The sequence below is a fragment of the Dendrobates tinctorius genome, unplaced genomic scaffold (assembly GCF_039654945.1).
Source record: "Dendrobates tinctorius isolate UK_male_01 unplaced genomic scaffold, ASM3965494v1 ptg000054l, whole genome shotgun sequence".
NCBI classification, from domain to species: Eukaryota; Metazoa; Chordata; class Amphibia; order Anura; family Dendrobatidae; genus Dendrobates; species Dendrobates tinctorius.
Window position 1 is genome coordinate 4,685,728 of NW_027361722.1, and position 24,699 is coordinate 4,710,426.

General features: G+C 51.4%; 1 protein-coding gene across 1 annotated transcript; it reads left to right on the forward strand.

The window, feature by feature from the left end:
• Window positions 1–2,454: 2,454 nt before the first annotated feature.
• On the forward strand, window positions 2,455–21,453 carry ZDHHC23 (zDHHC palmitoyltransferase 23). The gene is made up of 5 exons (XM_073577067.1): window positions 2,455–2,609; window positions 3,287–3,537; window positions 13,142–13,783; window positions 18,258–18,425; window positions 18,569–21,453. Exons 2-5 carry the CDS (start codon window positions 3,386–3,388, stop codon window positions 18,834–18,836), a joined length of 1,230 nt encoding a protein of 409 aa, XP_073433168.1. The 5' UTR covers window positions 2,455–2,609; window positions 3,287–3,385; the 3' UTR covers window positions 18,837–21,453.
• The last annotated feature ends 3,246 nt before the right edge of the window (window positions 21,454–24,699 follow it).

Consider the following 24,699-nt stretch of genomic DNA (forward strand, 5'->3'; position numbering starts at 1 on the left):
CCCGCGCCCATCCCTCAGGCCTCGCGGGCCCATCCCTCAGGCCTCGCGGGCCCATCCCTCAGGCCTCACGGGCCCATCCCTCAGGCCTCCCGCGCCCATCCCTCAGGCACTGTGGGCCCATTGCTCAGGCCTCGCGCGCCCATCCCTCAGGCCTCCCGCGCCCATCCCTCAGGCACTGTGGGCCCATTCCTCAGGCCTCACGGGCCCATCCCTCAGGCCTCACGGGCCCATCCCTCAGGCCTCGCGGGCCCATCCCTCAGGCCTCGCGGGCCCATCCCTCAGGCCTCGCGCGCCCATCCCTCAGGCCTCCCGGGCCCATCCCCCAGGCCTCCCGCACCCATCCCTCAGGCCTCGCGGGCCCATCCCTCAGGCCTCACGGGCCCATCCCTCAGGCCTCGCGGGCCCATCCCTCAGGCCTCGCGGGCCCATCCCTCAGGCCTCGCGGGCCCATCCCTCAGGCCTCGCGCGCCCATCCCTCAGGCCTCGCGGGCCCATCCCTCAGGCCTCGCGGGCCCATCCCTCAGGCCTCGCGGGCCCATCCCTCAGGCCTCGCGCGCCCATCCCTCAGGCCTCGCGGGCCCATCCCTCAGGCCTCGCGGGCCCATCCCTCAGGCCTCCCGCGCCCATCCCTCAGGCCTCGCGGGCCCATCCCTCAGGCCTCGCGGGCCCATCCCTCAGGCCTCACGGGCCCATCCCTCAGGCCTCCCGCGCCCATCCCTCAGGCACTGTGGGCCCATTGCTCAGGCCTCGCGCGCCCATCCCTCAGGCCTCCCGCGCCCATCCCTCAGGCACTGTGGGCCCATTCCTCAGGCCTCACGGGCCCATCCCTCAGGCCTCGCGGGCCCATCCCTCAGGCCTCGCGGGCCCATCCCTCAGGCCTCGCGGGCCCATCCCTCAGGCCTCGCGCGCCCATCCCTCAGGCCTCCCGGGCCCATCCCCCAGGCCTCCCGCACCCATCCCTCAGGCCTCGCGGGCCCATCCCTCAGGCCTCACGGGCCCATCCCTCAGGCCTCGCGGGCCCATCCCTCAGGCCTCGCGGGCCCATCCCTCAGGCCTCGCGGGCCCATCCCTCAGGCCTCGCGGGCCCATCCCTCAGGCCTCGCGGGCCCATCCCTCAGGCCTCACGGGCCCATCCCTCAGGCCTCCCGCGCCCATCCCTCAGGCACTGTGGGCCCATTGCTCAGGCCTCGCGCGCCCATCCCTCAGGCCTCCCGCGCCCATCCCTCAGGCACTGTGGGCCCATTCCTCAGGCCTCACGGGCCCATCCCTCAGGCCTCACGGGCCCATCCCTCAGGCCTCGCGGGCCCATCCCTCAGGCCTCGCGGGCCCATCCCTCAGGCCTCGCGCGCCCATCCCTCAGGCCTCCCGGGCCCATCCCCCAGGCCTCCCGCACCCATCCCTCAGGCCTCGCGGGCCCATCCCTCAGGCCTCACGGGCCCATCCCTCAGGCCTCGCGGGCCCATCCCTCAGGCCTCGCGGGCCCATCCCTCAGGCCTCGCGGGCCCATCCCTCAGGCCTCGCGCGCCCATCCCTCAGGCCTCGCGGGCCCATTCCTCAGGCCTCGCGGGCCCATCCCTCAGGCACTGTGGGCCCATTCCTCAGGCCTCCCGGGCCCATCCCCCAGGCCTCCCACACCCATCCCTGAGGCCGGGTCACGTGTGCCCATTTCTCAGGCCTCGCACGCCCATCCTTCAGGCCTTGAGTGCCCATCCCTCAGGCCGCGGACACTTGTGCACATGTTGGGGCCGCTCCATTTTGACCGGCGTTATACCCCACAGAGTTGGGCCTCATTCAGACGTCCGTTTTTCCCGTACGAGTGCAGCTGTGGGTGTGACGGAGCGGACAGCGCTCACTTCTGTGACGCTGTTCACATGTCCCATGATGATCGGAGGGTCGGATCGCACTCGGTAACGCTCGTCTATGGGGCAGCGATAATATCCTGCGCGCTCAGATGACATCCAAGTACGGTCCGGCTGTGTGAATGAGGACGAGCAGGAGGGAGACGCTCCAATTCGGGGCCACACGTCCTACAGGTCGGGACTGGGCCGCATCTCTGGGGTCACTGATCAGGAATTACGCGGCCGGTGCCCCCGCGGTGCCGTCCAAGCTCCGCACTTTTAGGCAGAACTGATAAAATGACTGATGTGCAGCACAGACAGGGGGCGCCACACCGAGTTAACAGAAAGACGGGGAATCCGCGCAGACACAGGGCAGGGGCCGAGGCGGAACCGCGCACTGCTCGCCGCGGCCGCCATATTGGTACACCCAACACGGAGCTCATGGCTCTGCGGCCTGCAGGTGTCCCGCCATATACATGGGTGTACAGAGGGACAGAGCCCGACACCCGCGGTGACACAGGGCGCCTCCATCTGGAGGGTGATGGACGGAGACATAGCGATAAGTATTAGGCTCCGCGGGCAGCACACGGTTAATGTCTCCGATCATGTGATGTGGGCGGGGCTGATTGTGGAAGGGTGGACACGCCCCTCAGCTGTTGCTGGTGGTCACTGAGGGAGAGGAAAGCGCCGGGAGACAAGACGCCGGGAGGGGAGCGGAGGGGAACGAGGAGGGGAAGGGCAGCGGTGCCCAATACCGGGAGAGGCTCACAGGTGACCGGCGTTTGGGGTGTCGTGGGAGTCTGGGGAGAGGAGGGCGTGATAGTTTTGCAGTGAAGAGGTGAAACTGGGGTCCGAGGAGAGGGAGAGGAGTGGGAGACCCCGGAGTCCTGGGAGAGGAGGAGGGGGGGGAGACCCCGGAGTCCTGGGAGAGGAGGGGGGGGGAGACCCCGGAGTCCTGGGAGAGGAGGGGGGGGGAGACCCCGGAGTCCTGGGAGAGGAGGGGGGGGGAGACCCCGGAGTCCTGGGAGAGGAGGGGGGGGAGACCCCGGAGTCCTGGGAGAGGAGGAGGGGGGGGGAGACCCCGGAGTCCTGGGAGAGGAGGAGGGGGGGGGAGACCCCGGAGTCCTGGGAGAGGAGGAGGGGGGGGGAGACCCCGGAGTCCTGGGAGAGGAGGAGGGGGGGGGAGACCCCGGAGTCCTGGGAGAGGAGGAGGGGGGGGGAGACCCCGGAGTCCTGGGAGAGGAGGAGGGGGGGGAGACCCCGGAGTCCTGGGAGAGGAGGAGGGGGGGGGAGACCCCGGAGTCCTGGGAGAGGAGGAGGGGGGGGGAGACCCCGGAGTCCTGGGAGAGGAGGGGGGGAGACCCCGGGGAGAGGAGGGGGTGAGTCTGGGGGGATATGTTTGGAGCGAGGCGGCTGGTTGCTTAGTCTTCACTTAACTTATTTTTCAGTGACCAGTAGGGGTCGCTCCGTCTGATGTTTCGACCCTCGGGTGCCCGCTGCGCCCTCAAGATGTTTGACGTTTGGCCTCTATAGCAAAGGAAGCTGCTATGAACGGAGTCAAGAAAAAGAGGGCGACCCGAGGCGGGCGAGATGCTGATGACGTTCTGTGCTGCTGTGAGTACATCAACCAGAAGGGCGAGAGGAGTCACCTGGCCGCCTGTCTGTGTGACTGTGAGGACCTGGACGAAGCCTGTGACAGGTGAGGCACCCACAGAGCGCGGCCCCCCAACAGCAGACCCCAAGATGGCCACATCACAAGTGTAAGGTCCTAAGTCTACAGGGACCCCAAAGTCCTGAGTGCGAGGAAGGACTCATAATCACTTTATAAAAGACATCTCCAGTATAGAGAAAAGGAGCTCTTGGGACTGCATTGTGCCCCAGAGCTGCGCTCACTATTCTGCTGGTGCAGTCACTGTGTACATACATTACATTACTGATCCTGAGTTACACCCTGTATTATACTCCAGTGCTGCACTCACTATTCTGCTGGTGCAGTCACTGTGTACATACATTACATTACTGATCCTGAGTTACATCCTGTATTATACTCCAGAGCTGCACTCACTATTCTGCTGGTGCAGTCACTGTGTACATACATTACATTACTGATCCTGAGTTACATCCTGTATCTCTTTTATTATAAAAATATCAAAAACACAATACATAATACATAAGACAGACAAAAACAACATTCCAGAACTAAAAAACAAGACAAAACCATACAGAAACATACAACGCCTGTGCAAAACTTGCAATGTCCTTTGTGGTCCTCAAGCTTTCCAGCTTGGAAGGCCCCCAGCAGGAACTCTCCAACAACACTATACAATTTAAAAAATAAAAATAAAAAACCCCAGATATAATCCATTCATCCTCATGCATACCCTTTCACACCCCTTTCACGCTTCCCACCCATACCTATATACAAATAATAAAAGAAATACTTCCGGCCCATACTGCCTCAAAAATAACTTTAGCCATTAACTTGGCAAGAAAAACCCCCACCGAGCTTAACACCCCTATCCCTTTTTTTTTCATTTTTTTTTTTTTTTTTTTTTCTTTTTTTCCCCCCCACCTTTTTTCCTCACCACAGGTCCATATACATCCATGGCCTATCACTCCACAAGGTCCATAAAAGTTCGTGGCCTTATCACATCTACTTGAGGAGCACGAAAGTTTTATGCCCCTCAAGAAAAAAAAACCCTCCACCATTTGCCTCCGATGTGCTCCAGCATGCCTTTTTCCTCCATGGTCCATCTCCACTTGCCACTTCCCTTTGACTTGGGGTCCTTTGATTTTTTCCACTCTCACCTCCCCCATTCACCCCCCTCCCAACCTCACTATACCCTCCCATGCCCTCTAACTAAAAGAAAATAATAACACATACACATAATAACATACAATACAATATAACACATAATACACCAATTAAATATAATGTCATAACATCCTTATTCATCATTACTAAATACACCATACCCTTCAAAACTTTTCTTACAGGCCCAAGTTCAGTGCCTGCAAGCCCAATATCCATCAATGCTCTATGTTTCCAAAACAAAAGACTAGAGTGGCATGCTTTAGCCCACCACCAGGAAAAGGAGTTCTCGAGGCCCCGTCCCTCACTAACTCATTCACCCTGTCCCTCAACAACTAAGACTGTCCCTGCTTATGTCCCTAAAGAAACTGTCCCTATCTGTCCCTACCTGTCCCTACTCTACCTAACTTATCATAACTAACTCTATCTGTCCCTCAGTGCCTGTCCCTCCCTGTCCCTATCTGCCCCTACTTCTGTCCCTAACACACCCAGTGAAACTTATGCTATCCCTACCCTCATTCACACAGAGCTAGCTCTCCCTTAAGTGCGTTTTTAAAAGGAGAGGCCTCTCCAAAGCCAAGAGGCCTTCCTCACACCCAACCATTCGAACTCCAAAGAACGGACCTTCACCAGGTCACCCAAGATGTTTCCTACCACCTCATCCCTTGGGAGGGTTTTTTTCCACGTCGAAACTAGGCACCGTGCATTCCAAGTGTAGAACCTAACCACTACACTGACTAGGAATAAAGTGCCCCGGTCTCGGCCACCCAGGGATCTGAACGCTCCATAGGCCCACTCAGCGTAGGAGAGGGATGCCAGCCGCGGCCAACGTATGGAAGCACCCACCCTGTTGTACAACTCTGCATTAAAGGGACACTGAAGCAGGAAGTGCTCCATGCTTTCCAGCACGTCGCCACACTCCTCACAGGGACAACCCCGATCATCGGATTTCCTGCACTTCAAGTTATCCTTTACATACAGCCTCCCGTGGAAGCAACGCCAGGTCAAGTCCCAAAACTTCATGGGGATCCGCTTAGAATTTAAAAGCCCCAGCCCGACCTCCAGATCCCGGCCTGGGCAATCCTTAAGGGCCAGGGGCTTCTGGAAATGGGTCAACAGGACCCTCCTGTCAAGGCATTGCCTCGACATGGTCCTGATTTCCCACATTCCCAGACCCCACCGGCGGATCACCTTCAGAACCGGGGTAGCGTAAGCCAGGAGATGCCCATGAGGTGTGCGTAGGTCCTTCACCTGCCCTCCTGTCTCCCATTCCTGGAAGAAAGGCCAAAGCCAACCCTTGCAGGAGACTACCCACGGAGGAGCCCTCTCTAGCCAGAGGTTGGAGATGTTAGTCTTAAGAAAGGTGTTTACTAGAAACACCACCGGGTTGACCATACCCAACCCGCCTAGTCTCCTCGTACGGTATGTAACCTCCCTCTTGATTAGGTTAAGCCTATTCCCCCATAACAATTGGAATAACAGGCTATAGACCCGTGTCCAGAGAGGTTCCGGCAAGATGCACACACTGCCCAGGTATATTAATAAAGGTAGCAGAAAGCCTTTAGCCAGGGCAACCCTTTCCCTCAGGGTTAAAGACCAACCCTTCCATTGGTCCACCTTTTGGGCGGCGATCTTAAGTCTGCCCTCCCAATTTTGCTGGGGGTAATCCCCGGGGCCAAATTCGATGCCTAGAATTTTGGCGGTGGCCTGGGGCCCTGGAAGGGTGCCCGGGAGACCAAACCTGGGATCTCCCCCTCCCAGCCAGAGACTTTCACACTTATCCCGGTTGATCATGGACCCGGATGCCTCCGAGTAGCGCACTACCTCCGACATGACCCAATCCGCCTCCCCTCTCGAGGACACGAAAAGGGAAACATCATCGGCATACGCCACCACCCTCAGAGAGGACCCAGAGCCCGCCTGGTCCATCCCGACTCCCGCCAACGGTCCACGATCTACCCTCCTTAGGAAGGGATCGATTGCGAACACATATAAAAGCGGGCTCAGCGGACAGCCCTGACGGACCCCAGAACCCACCTCAAAAGGGCGACCTGACCAACCGTTCACCAGCGGAAAAGTCTCAGCCCCTTGGTACAAGACCTCTAACCATTTTACAAACCTCCCAGGCAGACCATACCTCAAAAGGACGGACCAGAGGTACTCGTGGTTGACCCGGTCAAAAGCTTTCGCTTGATCTAATGACAGCAGGTACCCCTTCCAGTGACCTGCCCTACCCTGCTCCACTGCCTCTCGGACACCGAGCACAGCACTAAAAGTACTGCGGCCTGGAACAGAGCAATGCTGGGCCCCTGAAAGGAGCCAGGGTGCAAACTTCACCAGCCGATTAAACAGCACCTTGGCCAGAACCTTCCGGTCCGTATCGAGAAGCGCTATGGGACGCCAATTCTCGATACGGGACGGATCCTTACCCTTTGACAGAATAATGAGGGCTGACTTCTTCATTGAGTCGGGAAGAGTGCCCGAGGAGAGACACTCATTAAATACCCCTGTCAAGAGGGGGACCAAGGAGTCCCTAAAAGTCTTATAGAACTCGGATGTTAAGCCATCCGGACCTGGCGATTTCTTGGGCCGAAGCCCAGCAATGGCCAGTCTCACTTCCTCTTCCCTGATTTCTTCTGCCAAAACACCAAGAGAGGGATCACCCCCTGGCTCAGGGACGGTTTCAGCCAGGAAAGCCGACATCCTGTCCCGATCCAGATCCTTCTTTTCCAAGAGGTGTGAGTAGAAGGATCTGACCACCTCCAGGATCCCTGATTTGGATCTGTTCAGGGACCCCGTACTGTCGATCAGTCCTGTCACCATCTTACAATTCACTGACATCTTACAGTTTCTGTAAGGGTCGGGCGAGCGGTACTTCCCGAAGTCCCTCTCAAAAACTAAAGATGTGTGTCTATCATACTGGCACCTCTTGAGCAAAGATTTCACTCTGGAGATTTCCTCACGGTCACCTCCAGTCGAGACAAGCTGCTCGAGTTTCCTCCCCAGAGCCTGGTACAAGCGGTGCCTGTTCAGACTCCTGAGGCTCGTGAGCTGACGGAAGAACCCCGCCACCCGCTTTTTGAAGATCTCCCACCACTCTGACTTACTACCACAGAGATCCAACAGCGGTACCTGGCTCTGAAGAAAATCCTCGAAGGATTGTCTCACCTCCGCTTCTTCCAGCAGGGACGAATTGAGCTTCCACAGCCCTCTTCCCATCCGATGAGTCTCTGCAACATTCAGAGAAAAGAAAATTAGACAGTGATCAGAGAACTCCACCTCAACGGCGGACACAGCAGAAAAGATGGCGTCCTCCTTCAAAAAAAACCTGTCTATTCTAGACCTACTGCTACCCCTATGGTAGGTGAAACCCCCGTGACCTGGGGTGTGCCGGATGTGGACATCCACCAGGCGAGCTTCACTGGCTATGCTATTCAACGCGACACTATCATAAGCCAGGCGATCTCCGGGACCCCCCCGGTCACGGGACCTCGTAATGGTGTTGAAGTCCCCACCGAAGACCACCTGCCGGCTCGTAAAAAGAAAGGGCTTGATCCTCAGGAAGAGACATTTGCGGTCCCACTTGGACTGCGGGCCGTAGATGTTGATGAGCCGGAGCTCTTGTCCCCTCATGAAGACATCTAGGATCAGGCACCTCCCCATTTCCAACTCAGTAACCCGTCGGCATTCAACATCTGCAGTCTTAAAAAGGACTGCCACCCCGCTATACGGCTCGGCCGCAAGGGACCAGTATGAGGGCCTGCACCTCCACTCCCTCCGTGCTTTATAGATGGCCCCCATGTCTGTTAGTCTGGTCTCTTGCAAGAATAAAATTTCTGCCTCAATCCGGGAGAAAAAATCAAAGGCCGTGAAGCGAGCCGCATCTGACTTAATGCTGGCGACATTAATGGACGCCAGCGTCAACGGGGCGAGTTCAGCCATCATGGGTGATCGAGTTGGATGGCCAGTTTCTTCCCTGCCCCGCTATCACCTCCACCTGGGGAGGGGTCAGACACCTTCCTTTTCAGGGAAGCTCCCGACGTGTCCATCCCACCCCCCCGGTGTCCTCGCCCCCGGGTTCCAGGTCTGTCCCCCCCTCAGGAGGAACAGTGCCCCCTGAGGGACGGACTCCGCTATCCCCTGAAGGACCCTCCGGTGTTGCCCCCGGCCCAGCACCCTCGTCTGGCGGCTCATCATCTGAACCTCCGAGGGCGCTGAACCGGTTGGAGAGTCTGATCATAGGGGGGTCAGCGGGCCCTTCCGTGTGCACCCTGGTGGTCGGGGGCGGGGGGGACTTTGAAGGCTTGTCAGCCTTCTTCCCCCCCCGTTTTGCGCTTGGCACGCCTGGTTTTGCCACCTGATGCTGTAGGCTGCTCTCTGACATCCTCGTCGACACTTTCATAACGAGAGGAGTCGTCTGAGTCAGCCGCTTTCTCCTCTCTCTCCATCCTCCTGATCTCCTCACTCACCGCTCTCTCCCCCAGGGCCTCAGAGGCTTTGGCCACGGGCCTGGAGGGAGGAGCAGGCATCACCCCGGTTGCCCGAGGCTCCACCTGTCCCCTACCTCCCTGACGCTTTTTCTGCCTCCGCTGGTACGCGGGGCCCCTTGCAGCATTGCCCTTCCTCACTGGCCCTTCCTCCTCCGCCACCACCTGTCACAGAAGAAGCGCCACCGGGGGTTGCCCCCCCACGGTCTCCCCCCACCGGGCCTGCGGCGGCATTAGAGAAAGAGCGAGGGCAGCGGCTGAGAGGGTGACCTAGGTCACCACACAGGTGGCACCGAATATCCTTACACAAGGCGGCCAGGTGACCTACCCCAACACACAACGCGCACTTCTGCACCTTGCAGTTGGCGCTGAAGTGGGTGGGGTCGCCGCACTTGTGGCAGACCTTCGGTTGCCCCTGGTAGAAGACCAGGATCCTGTCCCTTCCCAGGAACGCCGAGGAAGGGATGTGGGTGACCGTGCCGCCGGAAACCTTCAATTTAACCATAAAGGTCCAGCCCCCCGACCAGATGCCGAATTCGTCCCTGTTCTTTTTTGGGACCTCGGTGACCTCCCCGTAACGGGAAAGCCACGTCATGATGTCCACGCCTGCGAGTGACTCGTTACATGTAACCACGGTCACTCGCTTGACGGAATTTTGGCGAGACACCGCTTGAGCCACGAAGTCTCGCCATCCGGGCTCTTCTCGCACCAGCTCGTAATTCGACCAGAAGAGCTCAAGCCCCTCTGGCCGCACGAAGCTGACGTCGAAGAAGCGGGATGCCGAAGGATGTATCAGGGCAAAGATGTCATTCGCCCCGAAGCCCATCCTAAGGAGGAGCTCCATCACCTTGCTCCTAGGTGGATAAGCTTCACTGCCCCCCCACCTAAGACGGACCACATTCCTTCTTGGCGGCCCCTGCCTGGCTGTGGGGAGAGACCAAACAGTCCCTCCCTCCCTTTGATTTTGGAAGGCGGCAAGGCCGTGTCTCTCTATCCAGAAAGACAAGTCCACTGTCCTCCCCTCTACCACTATCGACCTTTCTCCCCTTTTGAGGGCCTCCAGGAAACGGCGGTGCGAAACGCCGTCCCTGGAGCCCGGAGGCGAGGAGACCACCCCAGGACCACCCCGACCCCCAGCCGCGGCCCCCGCATAATTGCGTTGGGGTCTCACGGCCGGAGGGGCAGACGGGCCAGCCCTCCCACCACTACCACCACTTGTGCCAGCACCCTCATTCGTCCTCCCACTCACTCTCCCATTCACTCTTTTATTATTTGCATTCACTCCAGCACACTCACCCACATTCACAGTAGCACTCACTCCCTCATCCATGTCACTCATATCACCATTCACTTCAGCAAACATCTCCTCAAATATGTCCACTCCGCTTTCGTACTCACTCTCACTCGCACAATTGGTGAACATAGCAACAATATTTACATTATTTACATTTCCTGAACCAGTGTAGTTCCTCTCTTTGCCTGCTGGGGGCCCTGAGCTCTCTTGCTGGGAGCTACTCCAGCTCCTGTCCAGGAGCGCCGCTGCCCCTTTAAAAGCCTCAGTGCTGATGACATCATGCACCCTGCCCTGGCTGGGCCTAGGAGCAACAGCAGCTCCTGGTTTCAGCTCCATTTTTTTTTCTTTTGTTGAGTTTTCATTACTCTGGGCAGGGACGGCCACTGGCACCGCTCCCTGCTCTGCACTTTTCTTCACCCCCGCCGCCGGCTTGCCAGGGAGCGCCAGAGTCCCCGCACCCTCAGATGAAGGTAGGTGGGCTGGGGACCCCGACAACTCCTCGCCAGCTTTTGGGGGCAGCACAGCATTACTTGGAAGGGTGGGTGGGACAGAGGGCAGCGGGCCCGCAGCGGCCACGCTCCCCCGCCGGTCGCAGCCACCCCAGGCAGAGCCGCGGCCCCCTGCGAGGCCACGGCCCCCCCGGGTGACGCGAGCACAGCAGGCGGAGCCGCGACCGCCGAGGCCACGCCCCCCCGCCAGTCACAGCCACCACGGGCAGAGCAGCGACCCCTTGCGAGGCCCCGCCCCCCCAGGCGACGCAGACTCAGCGGGTGGGACGACGGCCGAGGAGGACATGCCCCCCCCCGCACGCCGCAGCCTTTGCAGGCCGGGCAACACTCGGGGAGGCCACGCCCCCCTCACGGACCACCGCCGCCACCCTATGCCCACCACTTGAGACAGGCAAGGCCGGCCACTCCCCCTCGTTGCCCAGCGGCGGCGGAGCCCTCTGCACGGACCCCTTTTTGGGTCGACGTGCCGGAGACCCCGCTCTCACCACAGGCGCCGACATGGGAGCGACCAGCACTTTGCACCGCCTCAGCTGCTGCTTGATGTTCTGTTCGCCCTTCCTAGGCTTCTGGACCCCCACTAGCGATCCAGACTTAGCGGATCCGTACGTGGGGGGTCCAGAAGCCCCAGCACTCGCCGCCGGAGGTGCGGCCCTGGCTGTACCAACTTTACCTGGTGCCAGGCCAGCCCCCCCTGCCACCGAGGGCTGAGCCTGGACACCACCACCACAACCAGCACCGACCTCCATGTCGCTGCCCTGGTCTGAACTGTCACCAGATGCGACAGTCAGGTCACAACAGTCATCTCTCTCCCCGCTCAGGGCCCGAGCCGGGGTGGGTAGCGGGTTCCACACAGCGGGACAGAGGGGCCCCGGGAAGAGGAGCAAAAACCAGTTGTTCCTCCACGCCTTCAGAGGCCTTACGCCTGCGCCTCCTGTTTCTCCTCTTCCCGGTTGCCTCATCCTCCGGGCAGACTTCATACCCAAACAACAGCGTGCCAAACCGTGCTGGGGATTCCGTCTGCCGTACTTGTTTAAGGATGAGGCAGCCCCCCTCAGAACTACTCCCACTCCCTCCATCCTCCCCCTCGCTCCCGCTTTCCTCCGCGTTACTGGAGTCCAGCGGGAGGGCCACCTGCTCGGGGGCTATCCCGCTGCATGTTACCTGGCTCACGCTGGTGTCCGCCAGGTCTTCAGGTGGAGGTGGCCCGGGTGTGGTGTGGGCTCCCATCTTGCTCTTCCTCCTCCTCGCTTTCCTCCACCTGGATGGGGACTCCTGACCCACCGGCCATGGCCCTGAACCGGTCCTCGTTCTGCAGCTTTTCCTGGAAGGGGCTGCTGCCGGCCATGATGGTACTTCGCCGGTCCTCCAGGGCCCGAATCTCCCCTTTCAGACGCTTGACTGTGGCGGTGACCTCCGCTCTCTTTGAGGCAGGGAGCCTGTTTTTACTGATGACCCGGGCTCCCTCCAACTCCCCCCGGAGTCTCCTGAGCCGCTTGCCGGCCTCCTCGTACTCGGAGAGGTGGGCATGGATGCGGGAGGCGTAGGTGGTAGCTGGCTCTCCCGCAACCTTGGAGCCCCAGATGTTAAGGGGGGGGCCCCGCCTCACCTCTGCTGGCTGCTGCACCTCCGGGGGAAGGGCCCGCCACAGCCTTCACTTCGGGGGTCCCGGACCCTGGAGCTTTGCGGCCCCCTGGGGTCCGCTTTTTCCCCATCCATGGGACTGGCTGGCTGTGCCTTGGGCCTCCTGGTGGTGGATGAGGCCCCCCACCCCCAGCTGGCTTGCCGAAGGGTGGGAGCCAGGGGCACAGCCCCGGCGCTCAGTCCCAGGTAGAGTCCTCTTTCCTGGGAAGGGGGCAGATGGAAAGTCCTTGCAGGAAAAAAAACCTCCCTTCCCAGGAGCTTAGCAAAATCCCAGCCTGCAGAGGCTCAGCTGCGATGCTCCTCCTCTTCCAGGGTGTGTCCAGAGCTGCACTCACTATTCTGCTGGTGCAGTCACTGTGTACATACATTACATTACTGATCCTGAGTTACCTCCTGTTTTATACTCCAGAGCGGCACTCGCTATTCTGCTGGCTCCAGAGCTGTAATCTTGCTGACTTTCCTTTTGTGCCTCTAGCTGGCAGCAGTGACTATGCTGCTACCTCGTGTTCTCGGTCCGCTTCTTCTGGATTTCGTCATGGTCTCCGCTCTTTTTCCTCCAGATGGATCACCTGTAAGTCTCTGCAGCCGGAGGTCTTGGCGAGGGTGATCGGGACGGCCTCTGATCGTTTCCGTGTCCCGTGGATTCGCGGTGCCAGGAAGGTTAATCTGAGTATCCTGCCCCCGCTGGTTCTGCTGCCCATCTCCCTCCATGTGGCAGCTTTTCATGTTCTCCTGGGTGTGGTGGTTCTCGGCTCCCTGCCCATACTGGTGATCTGGTATTATCAGCTGACGCACCTGCGCAAGGGCAGGACCCTCCTGTTCCTCAGCCTCGCCCTCTTCTCTCTGGTCTACATGTACTATAACTTTGTGCAGGAGGTGTTTCTGAAGGGCCACATCGGCTGGGGCCACTTTTCGGCCATCACCTGCTGCCTCTTACTGAACCTTCTGTGTCTAGCAAAAGTAAAGCGGGATCCGGGCTACCTCAACAAGAACACATCCAGCCCAGGGGGGGCAGCAAGGGGCAAGACGGAGTCAGCCAGTGGGGTCTGCAAATCTGAGGATCGCCCCCCTCAGGGTCAAGAGGAAAATCTACTCACAGAGAAGAACTGGTGTCGCATCTGCCAAGTACTAAGGACCCCACGGAGCGGCCACTGCCGAATCTGCGGGAGCTGTGTCCAGAGGCTGGACCATCACTGTGTGTGGTAAGTGGAGGAACTGCCGTGCCAGACGAGGTATCCCAAACATAGCGGCAGTATTATAGTAGTTATATTCTTGTACATAGGGGCAGTATTATAGTAGTTATATTCTTGTACATAGGAGCAGTATTATAGTAGTTATATTCTTGTATATAGAGGGCAGTATTATAGTAGTTATATTCTTGTACATAGGGGCAGTATTATAGTAGTTATATTCTTGTACATAGGGGGCAGTATTATAGTAGTTATATTCTTGTACATAGGGGCAGTATTATAGTAGATATATTCTTGTACATAGGGGCAGTATTATAGTAGTTATATTCTTGTACATAGGGGCAGTATTATAGTAGTTATATTCTTGTACATAGGGGCAGTATTATAGTAGTTATATTCTTGTACATAGGGGCAGTATTATAGTAGTTATATTCTTGTACATAGGGGCAGTATTATAGTAGATATATTCTTGTACATAGGGGCAGTATTATAGTAGTTATATTCTTGTACATAGGGGCAGTATTATAGTAGTTATATTCTTGTACATAGGGGCAGTATTATAGTAGATATATTCTTGTACACAGGGGCAGTATTATAGTAGTTATACTCTTGTACATAGGGGCAGTATTATAGTAGTTATATTCTTGTACATAGGGGGCAGTATTATAGTAGATATATTCTTGTACATAGGGGCAGTATTATAGTAGTTATATTCTTGTACATAGGGGCAGTATTATAGTAGATATATTCTTGTACATAGGGGCAGTATTATAGTAGTTATATTCTTGTACATAGGGGCAGTATTATAGTAGTTATATTCTTGTACATAGGGGCAGTATTATAGTAGTTATATTCTTGTACATAGGGGCAGTATTATAGTAGTTATATTCTTGTACATAGGGGCAGTATTATAGTAGATATATTCTTGTACATAGGGGCAGTATTATAGTAGTTATATTCTTGTACATAGGGGCAGTATTATAGTAGTTATATTCTTGTACATAGGGGCAGTATTATAGTAGTTATACTCTTGTACATAGGGGCAGTATTATAGTAGTTATATTCTTGTACATAGGGGCAGTATAATAGTAGTTATAGTCTTGTACATAGGGGGCAGTATTATAGTAGTTATATTCTTGTACATAGGGGCAGTATTATAGTAGTTATATTCTTGAACATAGGGGGCAGTATTATAGTAGTTATATTCCTGTACATAGGAGCAGTATTATAGTAGTTATATTCTTGTACATAGGAGCAGTATTATAGTACTTATAGTCTTGTACATAGGAGCAGTATTATAGTAGTTATAGTCTTGTACATAGGAGCAGTATTATAGTAGTTATAGTCTTGTACATAGGAGCAGTATTATAGTAGTAATAGTCTTGTACATAGGAGCAGTATTATAGTAGTTATAGTCTTGTACATAGGAGCAGTATTATAGTAGTTATAGTCTTGTACATAGGAGCAGTATTATAGTAGTTATATTCTTGTACATAGGAGCAGTATTATAGTAGTTATATTCTTGAACATAGGGGGCAGTATTATAGTAGTTATATTCCTGTACATAGGAGCAGTATTATAGCAGTTATATTCTTGTACATAGTGGCAGTATTATAGTAGTTATATTCTTGTACATAGGGGCAGTATTATAGTGGTTATAGTCTTGTACATAGGAGCAGTATTATAGTAGTTATATTCTTGTACATAGGAGCAGTATTATAGTAGTTATAGTCTTGTACACAGGAGCAGTATTATAGTAGTTATAGTCTTGTACATAGGGGCAGTATTATAGTAGTTATATTCTTGTACATAGGAGCAGTATTATAGCGGTTATAGTCTTGTACATAGGAGCAGTATTATAGCAGTTATATTCTTGTACATAGGAGCAGTATTATAGTAGTTATAGTCTTGTACATAGGAGCAGTATTATAGTAGTTATAGTCTTGTACATAGGAGCAGTATTATAGTAGTTATAGTCTTGTACATAGGGGCAGTATTATAGTAGTTATAGTCTTGTACATAGGAGCAGTATTACAGTAGTTATATTCTTGTACATAGGGGGAAGTATTATAGTAGTTATATTCTTGTACATAGGAGCAGTATTATAGTAGTTATAGTCTTGTACATAGGAGCAGTATTATAGTAGTTATAGTCTTGTACATAGGGGCAGTATTATAGTAGATATATTCTTGTACATAGACATAGGAGCAGTATTATAGTAGTTATATTCTTGTACATAGGAGCAGTATTATAGTAGTTATATTCTTGTACATAGGAGCAGTATTATAGTAGTTATATTCTTGTACATAGGAGCAGTATTATAGTAGTTATATTCTTGTACATAGGGGAAGTATTATAGTAGTTATATTCTTGTACATAGGAGCAGTATTATAGTAGTTATAGTCTTGTACATAGGAGCAGTATTATAGTAGTTATATTCTTGTACATAGGGGCAGTATTATAGTAGTTATATTCTTGTACATAGGGGCAGTATTATAGTAGTTATATTCTTGTACATAGGGGCAGTATTACAGTAGTTATATTCTTGTACATAGGGGCAGTATTATAGTGGTTATATTCTTGTACATAGGAGCAGTATTATAGTAGTTATATTCTTGTGCATAGGGGCAGTATTACAGTAGTTATATTCTTGTACATAGGGGCAGTATTATAGTAGTTATATTCTTGTACATAGGGGCAGTATTATAGTAGTTATATTCTTGTACATAGGAGCAGTATTATAGTAGTTATATTCTTGTACATAGGGGCAGTATTACAGTAGTTATATTCTTGTACATAGGGGCAGTATTATAGTGGTTATATTCTTGTACATAGGAGCAGTATTATAGTAGTTATATTCTTGTGCATAGGGGCAGTATTACAGTAGTTATATTCTTGTACATAGGGGCAGTATTATAGTAGTTATATTCTTGTACATAGGGGCAGTATTATAGTAGTTATATTCTTGTACATAGGGGCAGTATTATATTAGGTATATTCTTGTACATAGGGGCAGTATTATAATAGTTATATTCTTGTACATAGGATCAGTATTATAGTAGTTATATTCTTGTACATAGGGGAAGTATTATAGTAGTTATATTCTTGTACATAGGAGCAGTATTATAGTAGTTATAGTCTTGTACATAGGAGCAGTATTGTAGTTATATTCTTGTACATAGGAGCAGTATTATAGTAGTTATATTCTTGTACATAGGGGCAGTATTACAGTAGTTATATTCTTGTACATAGGGGCAGTATTACAGTAGTTATATTCTTGTACATAGGGGCAGTATTATAGTAGGTATATTCTTGTACATAGGGGCAGTATTATAGTAGTTATATTCTTGTACATAGGGGCAGTATTATAGTAGTTATATTCTTGTACATAGGAGCAGTATTATATTAGGTATATTCTTGTACATAGGGGCAGTATTATAGTAGTTATATTCTTGTACATAGGGGCAGTATTATAGTAGTTATATTCCTGTACATAGGGGCAGTATTACAGTAGTTATATTCTTGTACATAGGAGCAGTATTATAGTAGTTATAGTCTTGTACATAGGAGCAGTATTATAGTAGTTATATTCTTGTACATAGGGGCAGTATTATATTAGGTATATTCTTGTACATAGGAGCAGTATTATAGTAGTTATATTCTTGTACATAGGGGCAGTATTATAGTAGTTATAGTCTTGTATATAGGGGCAGTATTATAGTAGTTATAGTCTTGTACATAGGGGCAGTATTATAGTAGTTATAGTCTTGTACATAGGGGCAGTATTATAGTAGTTATAGTCTTGTACATAGGGGCAGTATTATAGTAGTTATAGTCTTGTACATAGGGGCAGTATTATAGTAGTAATCTTGTAAATAGGGGGCAGTATTATAGTAGTAATATTCTTGTACATAGGGGGGCAGTATTATAGTAGTTATATTCTTGTGCATAGGGGCAGTATTATACTAGTTATATTCTTGTGCATAGGGGGTAGCATTATAGTATATTCTTGTACATAGGGGCAGTATTATAGTAATTATATTCTTGTACATAGGGGCAGTATTATAGTAGTTATATTCTTGTACATAGGGGCAGTATTATAGTAGTTATATTCTTGTACATAGGGGCAGTATTATAGTAGTTATATTCTTGTACATAGGGGGCAGTATTATAGTAGTTATATTCTTGTACATAGGGGCAGTATTATAGTAGTTATATTCTTGTACATAGGGGGCAGTATTATAGTAGTTATATTCTTGTACATAGGGGCAGTATTATAGTAGTTATATTCTTGTACATAGGGGCAGTATTATAGTAGTTATATTCTTGTACATAGGGGGCAGTATTATAGTAGTTATATTCTTGTACATTGGGGCAGTATTATAGTAGTTATATTCTTGTACATAGACATAGGAGCAGTATTATAGTAGTTATATTCTTGTACATTGGGGCAGTATTATAGTAGATATATGTTCTTATTTTACAGGATTAATAACTGCATTGGATCTCGCAACCACAAATCCTTCCTGTTGCTGCTTGTGGTTTTCCAGTTCAGCTCTGTATACGGGATGGTGCTGACGCTCGGCGCGGTGTGTCGGGATCGCAGTGTGCTCAGTGCCTTATTCTACTGCCCGGGAGTCTATGAAGACTACAGGTAATGATCGTCTCTGGTCACTCGGGGGCTGAGTGTTGGGTGATCTTTGTCTCTCGCTGACTGGTGGCAGAGTTCCTGCCCTTGTGTATAGCGGTGGTGTCGGTGTCGTTCTCCTTTTAGTGAGCTCTTCTGTGTTTTGCCAGCACGTCGTTTGCCTTCACATGTGTGTGGTACTGCGCCATCGTCACCGCCGGGTTGGGCTGCCTGCTGCTTATTCAGCTGCTGAACATCAGCTACAATGTCACGGAGCGAGAGGTGAGGATCGCCCTGCGGGAGAAGAGCGGCCGCCGCATCCTCGGGGGTCTGGTTGTGGACACGGGAACGTTCAGCCAGGGATTTTTCCAGAACTGGATCCACTTTCTGTCTCTGGACTACGAGGGGTCGGCGCAGGACCTGCCGGACATTGTGTGAGTGTGCCGCACCTCGTCAGGAGTGCCTTATCCAGGGGAGCGACCACACGACTAACTGCCTAAATTCCAAGTGCTCTTTATACTTGCGCTCATCACAGGAACGATGGCGGATCTCACAGGTCCCTGAAAACTGAGTGAATCCTTTTAAAGGGCCGGTTCAGCCCTACGTAAAAAAAAAAAAAAAAACACTGTACAGTGAAAAGTTCTGCAGCCTTTGAACACTCGTTGCTTCCATTTCTCGCCTTTAGGATCTCTGCTGCTGGTCGGTGAAGGGAAACATTATTTTATTCTTTACCCTGAAAACCCTCCCTGACCCGTTGTTTCTTCATAGCCACCGATTTTCATTCGCTAAAAAGCGAGCAGAGATCTGAGTAGTGAAGAATCAAAGCACAGAGTATAGGAGAAAGTTGCAGAACTTTTTTTTCCTTTATGTCCGAGCTTAATAATCTGCGATGCTGACAATCAGATGTACGAGCCAGAACTACGACCCTGCCATGTGTAATAGTGTATACTATACAGGACCGCTCCTGTGGTTATTGCCTGCTCCAGCTCAGTTATTGGGGTCTGTGTCGCACCCTGTTCACATTACTTCCACGATATGTGCTATGGATCCGATTCATCAAGGTGGCGCAGTTTTCAGTGTCTGTGCACCTGAGACATAAATGTGGGCAGTTCTGGGCCCGGCGTCCATCCCTGATGTCATTTCACTGGTGGATATGATGATGACTTTATTGGCCACTGAAGACTGGTGTAAAAAGGCATAAAGATTTTACTTCTGCCCCCTGCTGGATGAGTCGGGGTGTAACACTCGCTCCAGCGTGCGCTTTTACGTGTGTTCAGTTACGGTTTTATTCGTGCAGGTCAGCATTACGTGAACCTGCGTCACATCACCCTGGAGTCAGTGACGTGTGCCCGTCAGGTCTCGTTTGCTCTAAGGGTGTGTGCACACGCTGCAGATTACCCTGTGGATTTTTCAGCGCAGATTTAGCTAAATCCACAGGTCAAAAGACCTGCACTTTACCTGTGAATTTAGTGCAGATTTCCTGTCTTTTGACACCTGCGGATTCCTATAATGGAGCAGGTGTCAAAACGCTGCAGAATCCGCACAAAGAATTGAGATGCTGCAGTTTTAAATCTGCGGAAAAATCCGCAGCGTGTGCACGTTTTTCGTTTCTTGTAGACTTTAATGGTACTGTACACCGCGGCAGAATCCGCAACGTGTGCACAGACCCTCCGTCAGTGGAGACTGTGCAGAATATGCTGCTACCCGTCTTCGATATTTGGGGTACGCGCTGTTCTCACAGGTGGGATGTGTTAGAGTCTCCAGGATGAGAATTGTGTATTCAGAGCAGCCGCCATTGTGGACATTTCTCAAATACCAGTGGTGTAAAGTGGAAAACTGCTGCGTTTCCACAGTAGACTCTGTACGTTTTGGTGGATTTTTCAGGTGTAATGTGAACACGGCTTTACGGTGGAGGAGGGGTCCTGGGGCCTCATAAACAATATGACATACAATTGTCTGGTGCTATATGAGGGGAATACTGCTGGTGGTGGCGACAGCGGGTAAGACCTGAACGGGTCCGGCTACTTGTGCCAATATCCCCCCACGATGCAGGAGCGGCTGACGCTCAGTGAGGGGTGCTCATCGCTGCAGCTCGTCTGCGGTCACAGCACTTCTCCACTTCAGTATCGATCTGATGGAAAAGCGAAGTGCACGGCGGCTGCCAGTGTCGAGGCCGGGCCTAGTCTCTGCGGGAGGACGGGGGTCCATAGCTGTGCCCAGCAGTGGGTACTCTGCTCCTCTGCAGGAGAATAGGGGGTGAAGGGTATAACGTAAGCTACCTAGTAGTCCTATGGAACTAACCAGTTCCTCAAGGACGCCGGCCTGTGTGGAAGAGCTGAGGGTTTGTTACAGTTGTTTGCAGCATCTCTCCTGACGGTGTATTCCAGGGATTAGGCAGGAGGGCGATGTTTCCTGACTCCCCGGCCGGGGGGCAGATCCTTGTGCCAGTCTCGGCAGCTGCTCCTTTATATCAGGACCTGACTATATATATATAATGTGTCCAGGAAGCGCTCTGCTCCGGTCACCATCCGCTCTGCTCTCCGGGGGGTCTCAGGTGCCCCGCGACACTTCCTAAAATACTGATATAAACAGGGTCACATTCATGGCCTAAGACGGCCGATAGCGGGGAGTAATAGCAGCCTTCACCGCATGACACCCCACCGCTGCTGCTACTCATCCTCTGCTCTCGCTGCTGGTTGTTCTGCTCTTAATTTATAATTATTGATTCGTTGCTATAAAGGAAATTCGCTCCACGACAATAACGGGCAGCACGGTGTCCACCAAGGACAACATCTGCAAGGAGTTTGTATGTTCTCCCCGTGTTTGCGTGGGTTTCCTCCGGGTACTCCGGTTTCCTCCCACACTCCAAAGACATACTGATAGGGAATTTAGATTGTGAGCCCCCATCGGGGACAGTGATGAAAATGTGTGCAAACTGTAAAGCGCTGCGGAATATGTTAGCGCTATATAAAAATAAAGATTATTATTAATAACTTGCTACGGAGCGGTAAGCATGCAGAACTGCAGTGTAAAGCATGGAGGAGGGAATAGAGCCGCAGCCTAAGCCTTTGGTCAGATAGGAGATATATTTAAAATATGGACTTGGATACTGGATTAGTTCTTTAGAAAAAATGTGTCTAGCTCTACATCATTTATTATTAATCATATCTTGGAGACCTGACCGAGCTGGTGTACTTACATTAAAGATTCATGTCAGAGTAGCTGAATCATTGTGCTATCAGGAGACCAAATTCAGGAGATTACTTAGAGGGAACCTGGCCGGATCCCTTTAATAAAGGGTGCATATTGCATTGTAAAATGTGGTGTCTGATGCTCTATAAAGTGAATGTGTCAGCACAGAATGACTGTTCACGCCCAGCACAGGCGCTCGGGGTACGGTGGCACCTCTAAACCGTTCAATGCACCTTCCCACCTACGTCATTTCTCTTTATCCCCCCCTTCTTTGATTGACAGGTCTAGCTGCAAAGAGACAGCTGGAATTAGAAGGCAAACAAGCCGGTGGGAAGGTGCACCGGGCACCTGTGCTTGGTTTGAACAGTCATTCTGCATTGACAGAGTCCGTTTAAGACATACGTATAAATCAATCCGAGACTGCACCACAATGCGAAGACTGTCCGCAGCTCTCCCCACCTGAGTGTGACGGCTTCACCTATTTCTATGCAGTTGTCTCGCTCTGGTCGGGAGCGCTGCGGACAGTCCGTGCCTTGTGGTCTGATTTATACAGATGTCTGAATGCACCCAGTGAACTGACGACACCCAGGAGAGCGAGAGACCACAGGGTATGGACGCCGGAATCATCTGAAATGAGCTGTCTGCAGGCGTCTTCATACACAGACGACATCACCGGAAAAGAGCCGAGACCCAAAACTCTCCACCTACTGCAAGAGCCCAGATCATCCGCATCCCATCAACTGAGAGTTCTCTCCCATCCGAGAACAAATCATAATTTATAATATATACAGTCACTGTGTACATACATTACATTACTGATCCTGAGTTACATCCTGTATTATACTCCAGAGCTGCACTCACTATTCTGCTGGTGCAGTCACTGTGTACATACATTACATTACTGATCCTGAGTTACATCCTGTATTATACCCCAGAGCTGCACTCACTATTCTGCTGGTGCAGTCAGTGTGTACATACATTACATTACTGATCCTGAGTTACATTCTGTATTATACTCCAGAGCTGCACTCACTATTCTGCTGGTGCAGTCACTGTGTACATACATTACATTACTGATCCTGAGTTACATTCTGTATTATACTCCAGAGCTGCACTCACTATTCTGCTGGTGCAGTCACTGTACATACATTACATTACTGATCCTGAGTAACATCCTGTATTATACTCCAGAGCTGCACTCACTATTCTGCTGGTGCAGTCACTGTGTACATACATTACTGATCCTGAGTTACATCCTGTATTCTACTCCAGAGCTGCACTCACTATTCTGCTGGTGCAGTCACAGTGTACATACATTACTGATCCTGAATGATGTCCTGTATTCTACTCCAGAGCAGCACTCACTATTCTGCTGGTGCAGTCACTGTGTACATACATTACTGATCCTGAGTTACATCCTGTATTATACTCCAGAGCTGCACTCACTATTCTGCTGGTGCAGTCACTGTGTACATACATTACATTACTGATCCTGAATGACGTCCTGTATTCTACTCCAGAGCTGCACTCACTATTCTGCTGGTGCAGTCACTGTGTACATACATTACTGATCCTGAATGACGTCCTGTATTCTACTCCAGAGGTGCAGTCACAGTGTACTTACATTACTGATCCTGAATGACGTCCTGTATTCTACTCCAGAGCTGCACTCACTATTCTGCTGGTGCAGTCACTGTGTACATACATTACTGATCCTGAGTTACATCCTGTATTATACTCCAGAGCTGCACTCACTATTCTGCTGGTGCAGTCACAGTGTACATACATTACTGATCCTGAATGACGTCCTGTATTCTACTCCAGAGCTGCACTCAATATTCTGCTGGTGCAGTCACTGTGTACATACATTACATTACTGATCCTGAGTTACATCCTGTATTATACTCCAGAGCTGCACTCACTATTCTGCTGGTGCAGTCACAGTGTACATACAATACTGATCCTGAATGACGTCCTGTATTCTACTCCAGAGCTGCAGTCACTGTGTACATACATTACTGATCCTGAGTTACATCCTGTATTATACCCAAGAGCTGCACTCACTATTCTGCTGGTGCAGTCACTATATACATACATTACATTACTGATCCTCAGTTACATCCTGTATTATACCCCAGAGCTGCACTCACTATTCTGCTGGTGCAGTCACTGTGTACATACATTACTGATCCTGAATGATGTCCTGTATTATACTCCAGAGCTGCACTCACTATTCTGCTGGTGCAGTCACAGTGTACATACATTACTGATCCTGAATGATGTCCTGTATTATACTCCAGAGCTGCACTCACTATTCTGCTGGTGCAGTCACTGTGTACATACATTACATTACTGATCCTGAGTTGCATCCTGTATTATACTCCAGAGCTGCACTCACTATTCTGCTGGTGCAGTCACTGTGTACATACATTACTGATCCTGAATGATGTCCTGTATTATAACCCAGAGCTGCACTCACTATTCTGCTGGTGCAGTCACAGTGTACATACATTACTGATCCTGAATGATGTCCTGTATTATACTCCAGAGCTGCACTCACTATTCTGCTGGTGCAGTCACTGTGTACATACATTACATTACTGATCCTGAATGACGTCCTGTATTCTACTCCAGAGCTGCACTCACTATTCTGCTGGTGCAGTCACTGTGTACATACATTACTGATCCTGAATGACGTCCTGTATTATACTCCAGAGGTGCAGTCACAGTGTACTTACATTACTGATCCTGAATGACGTCCTGTATTCTACTCCAGAGCTGCACTCACTATTCTGCTGGTGCAGTCACTGTGTACATACATTACTGATCCTGAGTTACATCCTGTATTATACTCCAGAGCTGCACTCACTATTCTGCTGGTGCAGTCACAGTGTACATACATTACTGATCCTGAATGACGTCCTGTATTCTACTCCAGAGCTGCACTCAATATTCTGCTGGTGCAGTCACTGTGTACATACATTACATTACTGATCCTGAGTTACATCCTGTATTATACTCCAGAGCTGCACTCACTATTCTGCTGGTGCAGTCACAGTGTACATACAATACTGATCCTGAATGACATCCTGTATTCTACTCCAGAGCT

Excerpts from the sequence above, each read along its gene's own strand:
- ZDHHC23 (XM_073577067.1), top strand. The coding sequence starts at position 3,386 with ATGAACGGAGTCAAGAAAAAGAGGGCGACCCGAGGCGGGCGAGATGCT. Across the intron at positions 13,784-18,257 it reads CTGGACCATCACTGTGTGTG|GATTAATAACTGCATTGGAT; the intron begins GTAAGTGGAGGA and ends CTTATTTTACAG. Across the intron at positions 18,426-18,568 it reads GGAGTCTATGAAGACTACAG|CACGTCGTTTGCCTTCACAT; the intron begins GTAATGATCGTC and ends GTGTTTTGCCAG.